Source organism: Oncorhynchus mykiss, chromosome 14 (genome assembly GCF_013265735.2).
Source record: "Oncorhynchus mykiss isolate Arlee chromosome 14, USDA_OmykA_1.1, whole genome shotgun sequence".
NCBI classification, from domain to species: Eukaryota; Metazoa; Chordata; class Actinopteri; order Salmoniformes; family Salmonidae; genus Oncorhynchus; species Oncorhynchus mykiss.
In genome coordinates this window covers 41,163,102-41,174,856 of record NC_048578.1, presented here as the reverse complement: position 1 = coordinate 41,174,856, position 11,755 = coordinate 41,163,102, and the positions used below count along the sequence as shown (strand labels likewise).

Here is an 11,755-nt window from a genome sequence, read left to right as displayed (position 1 = left end):
TTGGCTGGCCCAGAGAAGTTGAGTCTCTTTGGCTGGCCCAGAGAAGTTGAGTCTCTTTGGCTGGCCCAGAGGAGTTGAGTCTCTTTGGCTGGCCCAGGGGAGTTGAGTCTCTTTGGACCACACCATGTCCCTGGGCCGCTGGCACCGTTCTATTACTTTTAACTCACATCTTTCCTTTCTCTCTTATCCTTGAAGTAATCACTTGAAGAAAATGACCTATCTACCAACATTGGTTCAGTGAAAGTTGCATAGTTTTACACCTATCCAGGTATACACCTTTCCAGACAATTAGAGATCAGTGATTAATTCAACAAAGTAAGGAACGGTGGTTGAACTAAGTATTTGAACAAATCTAAAGGCACAGCCATTGTCTTTGGCTGGAGTGGGCTAGCTCTGTCGACTAGAGGCTGAGCTAATCTGTTTAAATGTCCACCTTTCAAACTGTCGTCACCTAATCTGTGAGGACTTGGTAGGGGAAACCAACAAACTGTCGTCACCTAATCTGTGAAGATTTGGTAGGGGAAACCAACAAACTGTCGTCACCTAATCTGTGAAGATTTGGTAGGGGAAACCAACAAACTGTCGTCACCTAATCTGTGAAGATTTGGTAGGGGAAACCAACAAACTGTCGTCACCTAATCTGTGAAGATTTGGTAGGGGAAACCAACAAACTGTCGTCACCTAATCTGTGAAGATTTGGTAGGGGAAACCAACAAACTGTCGTCACCTAATCTGTGAGGACTTGGTAGGGGAAACCAACAAACTGTCGTCACCTAATCTGTGAAGATTTGGTAGGGGAAACCAACAAACTGTCGTCACCTAATCTGTGAAGATTTGGTAGGGGAAACCAACAAACTGTCGTCACCTAATCTGTGAAGATTTGGTAGGGGAAACCAACAAACTGTCGTCACCTAATCTGTGAAGATTTGGTAGGGGAAACCAACAAACTGTCGTCACCTAATCTGTGAAGATTTGGTAGGGGAAACCAACAAACTGTCGTCACCTAATCTGTGAGGATTTGGTAGGGGAAACCAACAAACTGTCGTCACCTAATCTGTGAAGATTTGGTAGGGGAAACCAACAAACTGTCGTCACCTAATCTGTGAGGACTTGGTAGGGGAAACCAACAAACTGTCGTCACCTAATCTGTGAGGACTTGGTAGGGGAAACCAACAAACTGTCGTCACCTAATCTGTGAAGATTTGGTAGGGGAAACCAACAAACTGTCGTCACCTAATCTGTGAAGATTTGGTAGGGGAAACCAACAAACTGTCGTCACCTAATCTGTGAAGATTTGGTAGGGGAAACCAACAAACTGTCGTCACCTAATCTGTGAAGATTTGGTAGGGGAAACCAACAAACTGTCGTCACCTAATCTGTGAAGATTTGGTAGGGGAAACCAACAAACTGTCGTCACCTAATCTGTGAGGACTTGGTAGGGGAAACCAACAAACTGTCGTCACCTAATCTGTGAAGATTTGGTAGGGGAAACCAACAAACTGTCGTCACCTAATCTGTGAGGATTTGGTAGGGGAAACCAACAAACTGTCGTCACCTAATCTGTGAGGACTTGATAGGGGAAACCAAACTATCGTCACCTAATCTGTGAGGACCTGATAGGGGAAACCAAACTGTCATCACCTAATCTGTGAGGACTTGATAGGGGAAACCAAACTGTCATCACCTAATCTGTGAGGACCTGATAGGGGAAACCAAACTGTCATCACCTAATCTGTGAGGACCTGATAGGGGAAACCAAACTGTCGTCACCTAATCTGTGAGGACTTGATAGGGGAAACCAAACTGTCGTCACCTAATCTGTGAGGACCTGATAGGGGAAACCAAACTGTCATCACCTAATCTGTGAGGACTTGATAGGGGAAACCAAACTGTCGTCACCTAATCTGTGAGGACCTGATAGGGGAAACCAAACTGTCATCACCTAATCTGTGAGGACTTGATAGGGGAAACCAAACTGTCATCACCTAATCTGTGAGGACCTGATAGGGGAAACCAAACTGTCGTCACCTAATCTGTGAGGACCTGATAGGGGAAAGCAAACTGTCATCACCTAATCTGTGAGGACTTGATAGGGGAAACCAAACTGTCGTCACCTAATCTGTGAGGACCTGATAGGGGAAACCAAACTGTCATCACCTAATCTGTGAGGACTTGATAGGGGAAACCAAACTGTCGTCACCTAATCTGTGAGGACCTGATAGGGGAAACCAAACTGTCATCACCTAATCTGTGAGGACCTGATAGGGGAAACCAAACTGTCATCACCTAATCTGTGAGGACTTGATAGGGGAAACCAAACTGTCGTCACCTAATCTGTGAGGATTTGATAGGTGGAAACCAAACTGAATTAATCCAGTCCTTTCCCCTGTCTTTAGGACAACGTTAAGAGTATCAGCGCTCGACCAACATCTCTCTAATTGTGAAACTCAATTAGTGGCTCTCTGCTCTTATTGGAAAAAAATGTGGCATCTTAAAAACTATGTGTGAAGATGTATAAAGATGATGCTGTATCTGTACTGGGTGGGAGCTAGCTAGCTAGCGTCTGTATGAAGATTATACTGTATCTGTACTGGGTGGGAGCTAGCTAGCTAGCGTCTGTATGAAGATTATACTGTATCTGTACTGGGTGGGAGCTAGCTAGCGATATAGAGACATGCAGTATGGCCATCTCTAATGATATAGAGACATGCAGTACGGCCATCTCTAATGATATAGAGATATTGCAGTATGGCCATCTCTAATGATATAGAGATATTGCAGTATGGCCATCTCTAATGACATAGAGATATTGCAGTATGGCCATCTCTAATGATATAGAGAGACATGCAGTATGGCCATCTCTAATGATATAGTGACTTGCAGTACGGCCATCTCTAATGATATAGAGAGATATGCAGTATGGCCATCTCTAATGATATAGAGACATGCAGTATGGCCATCTCTAATGATATAGAGAGATATGCAGTATGGCCATCTCTAATGATATAGAGACTTGCAGTATGGCCATCTCTAATGATATAGAGACATGCAGTATGGCCATCTCTAATGATATAGAGACTTGCAGTACGGCCATCTTTCATGATACTCAGGGCTCTAGTTGTGCTAGTAGTGTATACTAGGTAGAGTGTAGTCAGTAGTGTGAATTCTGGTAACCTGAGGATGGAGAGGTTATATTTTTCATGCAGGGTGGCTGTGTACTAGCTAGTGTATACTATCTAGTGTAGTTACCTGTGGACTGCACCAGGTAGAGGGTAGAGCGGTAGTGTCTCCCTTGTCGTGTAGCTTCGCAGTAAATCCCAATGAGGAAAGGTCTGGAGTCTAAGGTTTGTCTAGGGATGGACCAGCCTCTTTTACTGTCCCACACCATCCCCTCATCCTCCAGGAGCATAGGTATCATCTCCCACTGGGGAGAGAGGAGAGGAGAGAGGGATGAGAGGAGAGGGGAATGAGGGGAGGAGAGAGGGATGAGAGGAAAGGGGGATGAGGAGAGATGAATGAGAAGAGAGGGGAATGAGGGGAGGAGAGAGGAATGAGAAGAGAGGGGATGAGGGGAGGAGAATGAGAAGAGAGGGGAATGAGGGGAGGAGAGAGGAATGAGAAGAGAGGGGAATGAGTGGAGGAGAGAGGGATGAGAGGAGAGGGGGAAGAGGAGAGAGGAATGAGAGGAGAGGGGGATGAGTAGAGAGGAATGAGAAGAGAGGGGAATGATGAGAGGAGAGAGGAATGAGAGGAGAGGGGGATGAGGAGAGAGGAATGAGAAGAGAGGGGAATGAGGGGAGGAGAGAGGGATGAGAAGAGAGGGGGATGAGGAGAGAGGAATGAGAAGAGAGGGGAATGAGGGGAGGAGAGAGGAATGAGAGGAGAGGGGGATGAGGAGAGAGGAATGAGAAGAGAGGGGAATGAGGGGAGGAGAGAGGGATGAGAAGAGAGGGAATGAGGAGAGATGAATGAGAAGAGAGGGGAATGAGGGGAGGAGAGAGGAATGAGAAGAGAGGGGGATGAGGGGAGGAGAGAGGGATGAGAGGAGAGGGGGATGAGGGTAGGAGAGAGGGATGAGAGGAGAGGGGGATGAGGGGAGGAGAGAGGAATGTGTGGGTTAATGGATAAAGAGGATGATTATTGTGAAAATAAAGAGAATGGATGGAGATTGGTGAAAAGTGAGAGTAGAGAAGGAGAGCAGAGTAGAGTAGAATAGAGCAGAGTAGAATAGAGTAGAGTAGAGTAGAACAGCAGAGTAGAGTAGAGTAGAGTAGAATAGAGCAGAGTAGAGTAGAGTAGAGTAGAGTAGAGCAGAGCAGAGTAGAGTAGAGTAGAGCAGAGTAGAATAGAACAGAGCAGTGTAGAGTAGAGTAGAGTAGAGTAGAGCAGAGTAGAGTAGAGTAGAGTAGAGTAGAGTAGAGTAGAGTAGAGTAGAGTAGAATAGAGCAGCAGAGTAGAATATAATAGAGTAGAATAGAATAGAGTAGAGTAGAGTAGAGTAGAGCACAGCATAGTACTGTAGAACATAGCAGAGTACAATAGAGTAGAGTAGAGTAGAGTAGAGTAAAGTAGAATAGAATAGAGTAGAATAGAATAGAGCAGAGCAGAGTAGAGTAGAGTAGAGTAGAGCACAGCATAGTACTGTAGAACATAGCAGAGTACAATAGAGTAGAGTAGAGTAGAGTAGAGTAGAGCACAGCATAGTACTGTAGAACATAGCAGAGTACAATAGAGTAGAGTAGAGTAGAGTAAAGTAGAATAGAATAGAGCAGAGCAGAGCAGAGTAGAGTAGAGCAGAGTAGAGTAGAGTAGAGCACAGCATAGTACTGTAGAACATAGCAGAGTACAATAGAGTAGAGTAGAGTAGAGTAGAGTAGAGTAGAGTAGAGCAGAGCATAGTACTGTAGAACATAGCAGAGTACAATAGAGTAGAGTAGAGTAGAGTAAAATAGAGTAGAATAGAATAGAGCAGAGCAGAGTAGAGTAGAGTAGAGTAGAGCACAGCATAGTACTGTAGAACATAGCAGAGTACAATAGAGTAGAGTAGAGTAGAGTAAAGTAGAATAGAATAGAGTAGAATAGAATAGAGCAGAGCAGAGTACAACAGAGTAGAGTAGAGTAGAGCACAGCATAGTACTGTAGAACATAGCAGAGTACAACAGAGTAGAGTAGAGTAGAGCACAGCATAGTACTGTAGAACATAGCAGAGTACAACAGAGTAGTGAAGGTACCAGATAAAGTGTGACGTTGAGGTCGGGCACAGTGACTAGACAAGGTACTGTGACGTGAGTGGAGGATCTTGATATGAAGATGGTCTCCAGGTCCCCGTTGCTTCCTCTGTTTCTCCTGAGGAAAGGCTGCTCCAAATCTGGAGGAATGGAGACAGGACAGTCAAGGCAGTCAGAGGACAACGACAAAGATAATATACAATATAATGTTCAATATACACGTTTAGAATGAAGACAATCAGTCGATCGTGATCGTTTGGGTGGAACAAAAGTATTTTCACACAACCCTTAAGGATTAATAAAGTACAATCTAATCTCATCTCATCTCACCAACTCCCTGTGTCTAAATCACCCATATACCAGCCTCTAGGGCCCCTGCAGAGTGTCATTCTAAAGTATCTAATATTGCAATCTAGTAATGTGCTCCTAGTGCCACAGATAGAACAACGAGCCAGATATTTCACCCGGATGTAAAAATGTGAAGCATCCGGTTGGCGTTTCCTCTCACTACCAAATATGGTGATGAGAGGAAGCCTATTGGCCGGCAGTGGGAGAGGATGGAGCGAGATGGATTTCTGCCGATTTTCTGCTCATTTTCTCATCTATGAAACATTTGATCTCAATACTGTTTTCTGTTCTCAAAACTAGAATCTGTTACAAACAGAGTGGACAACGTTCTGTAGACTTTGGCCTTTGGTTATGTTTTAAAAAATGCGTTGTTTTCGAAGGAGCGCAAGGGCAACATTTAATTATTGCACACCCGCACTTCACAGAGTAGGCGTTCCCTAATGTAAATATGCAAATACAAATCTCGCTAGCTCGGGCTTGGCTCTGCACAACCTCCTTGCTTGGCTCTTCCCACCTCCTTGCTTGTTCTGTTCTGATTAATTTGCTCCTGTTGGAAAAGACAGGCTGTGGTTTATCTTGGGTTAGTTACAAAAAATCTTTGCTAGCACTATTTATCAAGGCAATAGAACAGCTCAACCAATAACAGTTAGAAACCACAGGATCCTGATTGTCTTCATTAAAACAGCAAGATAGTTTCAGCTCAACCAATAACAGTTAGAAACCACAGGATCCTGATTGCCTTCATTAAAACAGTAAGATGGTTTCACCTCAGGATATCGGTCTGATAGGTGAACGTACTGTATCTCTGATGTGTTGCGCTGAAAATCACCTTGATGTTTCACTCTGTATATCATTGTTACTGCATGGGGCTAGACTTCACAGACATTTCTGTCACCAATTTACATTGTCTACTTCCAAAATGGCACCCTATTAGAGGCCTATGGGCCCTGGTCAAAATAAGTATACTATAGGAACTAGGGTGGATAGCTGCCGCTTTACGGGCTCCTGGTAAAATCTTCTACTTTAGGTGGGGGGGGGGTTCCTGCTGATCTCACTTTTTTTTTTTTATATATATAATGTTTCCTCCATTTCCTATGACTGGAAAAAGCTTCTGGACATCAGAACAGCAATAATCCCTAACGTCCATTCTGATTTCAACTTCAACCAGTAAGGGGCACAGGACATTCTGCACACCCCGGACCAGGCCCTAATCCCAAAGACTCGGAAAAGGAAGAGATGGTGTAAGACGTGCGGGCACCCTGACGAAAGTACGTCGGCGAGTAAATTAACCGCATCTACCCTTCGTTCTATTGCCGAGGCACCAAATCACTGGAGAACAAACTGAACAAGCTCCGTTCGAGACTATCCTATCAACAGGACCTGAAGAACTGTAATATCTTATGTTTTCTTGGAGTCGTAGCTGAACAAGGAAATGGTTTTTAAAACCATTTAGCTGGTTTTTCTATTTATCGGCAGGACCGAACGGCAGGACCGAACAGCAGGACCAAACGGCAGGAATACCTCAGAGTACCTCATGATGAGTTGTAGAACACACAATTTAACAAGTGAGTTCTCATCTATATTATTACTAGCTGTCTATATGCCACCACAGACCGATGCTGGTACTAAGACCGCACTCAACCAGCTGTATAAAGGCCATAAGCAAACAAGTAAATGCTCATCCAGAGGCGGCGCTCCTAGTGGCCGGGGACTTTAATGCAGGAAAACTTAAATCCATTTGACCTCATTTCTACCAGCATGTTAAATGTGCAACCAGAGGGGAAAAAAACTATAGACCACCTTTACTCCACACACAGAGATGCGTACAGAGCTCTCCCTCGCCCTCCATTTGGCAAATCTGACCATAACTCTATCCTCCTGATTCCTGCTTACAAGCAAAAAACTAAAGCGGGAAGTACCAGTGCTAAATGCTCAATACGGAAGTCGCCAGATGACGCAGATGCTACAGGACTGTTTTGCAAAGACTCAAATAAGTTCTGGGATTCTTCTGATGGCATTGAGGAGTACACCACATCAGTCATCAATAAGTGCATCAATGACGTTGTCTCCAAAGTGACTGGAAGTACATACCCCAACCAGAAGCCATGGATTACAGAGACTGGAATATGTTCCGGGATTCTTCTGATGGCATTGAGGAATACACCACATCAGCCACTGGATTCATCAGTAAGTGCATCGATGACGTCGTCCCCATAGTGACAGTACGTACCCCAACCAGAAGCCATGGATTACAGGCAACATCCGCCGTGAGCTAAAGGGTAGAGCTGCCGCATTCAAGGAGCGGGACTCTAACCCGGACACTTATAAGAAATTCCGCTATGCCCTCCGACGAACCATCAAACAGGCAAAGGGTCCATACAGGACTAAGATTGAATCCTACTACACCGGCTCTGAAGAATGCCACGTCAGATGTGGCAAACACGGACTACAAAATGATGGACAGCCGCGAGCTGTCGAGCCTAACAGACGAGGTAAATGACTTCTATGCACGCTTCGAGGCAAGCAACACCGAAGCATGCATGAGAGCACCAGCTGTTCCGGATGACTGTGTGATCACGCTCTCAGTAGCCGATATTAGTAAGACCTTTAAACAGGTCAATATTCACAAGCCCGCAGGGCCAGATGGATTACCAGGACATGTACTCTGATCATGCGCTGACCAACTGGCAAGTGTCTTCACTGACATTTTAAACCTCTCCCTGACCCAGTCGGAAATACCTACATGTTTCAAGCAGACCACCAAAAGCCCCTGTTTCCAAGATGACAAGGTAAACCTTTCTAAATGACTATCGCCCAGTAGAACTCATGAAATGCTTTGAAAAGACTGGTCATGACTCACATCAACACCATCATCTCGGACATCCTGGACCCAGTCCAATTCGCAGCCCCAACATATCCAAAGATGACACATTTCTATCCACACTGTTCTTTCCCACCTGGACAAGAGGAACAGCAAATGCTGAAATGCTTTTCATTGACTACAGCTCAACGTACAAAAGCATAGTGCCCTCCAAGCTCATCACTAAGCTAAGGACCCTGGAACTGAACACCTCCCTCTGCAACTCGATCCTGGGAAAAATGAACAGAGCAGAGAGATCCTTGATGCTCCAGAGCGCTCATGATCTCAGATTGGGATGAAGGTTCACCTTTCAACAGGACAAAGACCCTAAGCACACAGCCAAGACAATGCAGGAGTGGCTTCAGGACACATCTCTGAATGTCCTTGAGTTGCCCAGAAAGAGCCCGAACTTGAACCTGATCGAACATCTCTGAAGAGACCTGAAAATATCTGTGCAGCGATGCTCCCCATCCAACCTGACAGAGCTTGAGAGGATCTGCAGAGAAGAACGGGAGAAAAACTCCCCAAATACAGATGTGCCGAGCTTGTAGCGTCAACAAAGTACTGAGTAAAGTGTCTGAATACTAATGTAAATGTAATATTTCTGTTTTAAATGTCCTACCGGGCAGAAGTTTAAGAACACCTACGCATTCCAGGTTTTTTTTTTTGTATTTGTAAAATGTTCTACATTGTAGAATAATAGTGAAGACATTATGAGGTATAGTGTGTAGATTGATGAGGGACAATTTTTATTTAATCCATTTTAGAATAAGGCTGTAATGTAACAAGATGTGGAAAAAGTAAAGGGGTTTGAATACTTTCCAAAGGCTCTGTATGTAGATGTTACAGCAGAAAGCTACCACTCCTGTCACCAATTTACTATGATGATTTACATGGTCGATTACCAGCGCTCAGACAGGCTAGTCAATACCAGAGAACAATAGTCTGTATCACAAATGGTATCCTATTCTATTGAGAAAAGCCCTGACTGAGACACAGACATTACCAGAGCTGTAAAGCATAAATATGGGTTGTATTTACAATGGTGTTTGTTCTTCACTGGTTGCCCTTTTCTTGTGGCAACAGGTCACAAATCTTGCTGCTGTGACGGCACACTGTGGAATTCCACTCAGTAGATATGGGAGTTTATCAAAATTGGATTTGTTTTCGAATTCTTTGTGGATCTGTGTAATCTGAGGGAAATATGTGTCTCTAATATGGTCATGTGTTGGACAGGAGGTTAGGAAGTGCAGCTCAGTTTCCACCTCATTTTGTGGGCAGTGAGCACATAGCCTGTCTTCTCTTGAGATCCACGTCTGCCTACGGCGGCCTTTCTCAATAGCAAGTCTATGCTCACTGAGTCTCTCTCTGTCTCTGTCTCTGTCTCTCTGTCTCTGTCTCTGTCTCTCTGCCTCTGTCTCTCTGCCTCTGTCTCTCTCTCTCTCTCTCTCTCTCTCTCTCTCTCTGTCTCTCTCTCTCTCTGTCTCTCTCTCTCTCTCTCTCTCTCTCTCTCTCTCTGTCTCTCTCTCTCTGTCTCTCTCTCTGGGTCTCAGTCTCTCTCTCTGTCTCTCTGTCTATTCAGTTCCTGGTGCTAAAAGGTCAAACAATGGTGGTTGGTGTGTGTGATACTGGTGGTTGGTGTGTGTGATACTGGTGGTTGGTGTGTGTGATACCGGTGGTTGGTGTGTGTGATACCGGTGGTTGGTGTGAGTGATACTGGTGGTTGGTGTGTGTGATACCGGTGGTTGGTGTGTGTGATACCGGTGGTTGGTGTGTGTGATACTGGTGGTTGGTGTGTGTGATACTGGTGGTTGGTGTATGTGATACTTATGTTCCTGCCACCAGTGGCCAAATACACACAGGTACAGAGTTAAACAACTCAACAATAAATCCCCCCAGGTATGAGGAGAGGGGTGCTATGTTGTTAGGAGGGAGGGATGAGGGTCATGGCTGTGAGGAGAGGGGTGTTATATGCTGTATCCCAATTGGCACCCTAAGAGGGCGAGGTGATGAGCTCCGGCAGGCTAAATGAGGCAAGGGGCACTGGGAGTGAGGGTTTAAGGGGAGAGTGGTGAGGTCTGGCAGGGTAACTGAAGCAAGGGGCACTGGGAGTGAGGGTTTAAGGGGAGAGTGGTGAGGTCTGGCAGGGTAACTGAAGCAAGGGGCACTGGGAGTGAGGGTTTAAGGGGAGAGTGGTGAGGTCTGGCAGGGTAACTGAAGCAAGGGGCACTGGGAGTGAGGGTTTAAGGGGAGAGTGGTGAGGTCTGGCAGGGTAACTGAAGCCACATGGTCCCACTCTTATCCTGCCGCCTGTTAGTTCTATTTTACTGCTCCTTTAATCTCCTCTCCTATCCCTCCTCCCCTGCCCTCCTCCTCTCCTCTCCTTTCCCCTCCTCTCCTCTCCCATCCCCTCCTCCCCTGCCCTCCTCCTCTCCTCTCCTTTCCCCTCCTCTCCTCTCCCATCCCCTCCTCCCCTGCCCTCCTCCTCTCCTTTCCCCTCCTCTCCTCTCCCATCCCCTCCTCCCCTGCCCTCCTCCTCTCCTCTCCTTTCCCCTCCTCTCCTCTCCCATCCCCTCCTCCCCTGCCCTCCTCCTCTCCTTTCCCCTCCTCTCCTCTCCCATCCCATCCCCTCCTCCCCTGCCCTCCTCCTCTGCTTTCCCCGCCTTTCCTCTCCTCTCCTGTCCCGTTCCCTCCCCTCCTCCCCGGCCACCTCCTCTCCTTTCCCCTCCTCTCCCCTCCATTCCCCTCTCCTCTCCTCTCCCTCCCCTTCACTCCTTTCCTCTCCCCAGCCCTCCTCTCCCCTCCACACCCCTCCTCTCATCTCCACTCCCTTCCCCTCTCCCTCCCCTCCACTCCACGCCCCTCCTCTCCTCTCCTCTCCCCTCCCTTACCCTCTCCTCTCCCTCCCCTCCACTCCTCTCCCCTCCCCAGCACCCCTCTCCCCTCCACGCCCCTCCTCTCCTCTCCTCTCCTCTCCCTCCCCTCCCCTCCTCTCCTCTACTCACTTCTCCTCTTGTCCTGTAGCCTTTTAGCTATAATTTACAGCTAGCTGGTGATTCATCTGGCTCTGATCAGCCTCCAGCAGGGATCTGGAGAAACTGTTTGGGCACCTTGTCAGGACAGATCAACACGACTTAACAATGAGACGACCAGCCAGCCAGTCAGCCAGTCAGCCAGTCAGCCAGTCAGTCAGTCAGGCAGTCAGCCAGCCAGCATGATTTAACCAGGCAGCAGGGTCTCCCAAAATGACAATGATCTCTCTAGCTCCCCAACATAACATCCTGTACTTCCCCTTCCTCCATAACATCCACTACATCCG

General features: G+C 46.5%; 1 protein-coding gene across 4 annotated transcripts in view; it reads right to left on the bottom strand.

Moving 5' to 3' along the window:
- LOC110487799 (vascular endothelial growth factor receptor 3) overlaps positions 1-11,755 on the bottom strand; it is a 255,210-nt gene that overhangs the window by 138,428 nt on the left and 105,027 nt on the right. For all 4 annotated transcript variants that reach the window (XM_036943557.1, XM_036943558.1, XM_036943559.1 and 1 more), the window contains exons 4-5: positions 5,232-5,368; positions 3,250-3,424 (exon numbers count right to left, since the gene is read on the bottom strand). In XM_036943557.1, the coding sequence (XP_036799452.1) occupies positions 3,250-3,424; positions 5,232-5,368 (312 nt within the window). The remainder of the gene's footprint in view (positions 1-3,249; positions 3,425-5,231; positions 5,369-11,755) is intronic.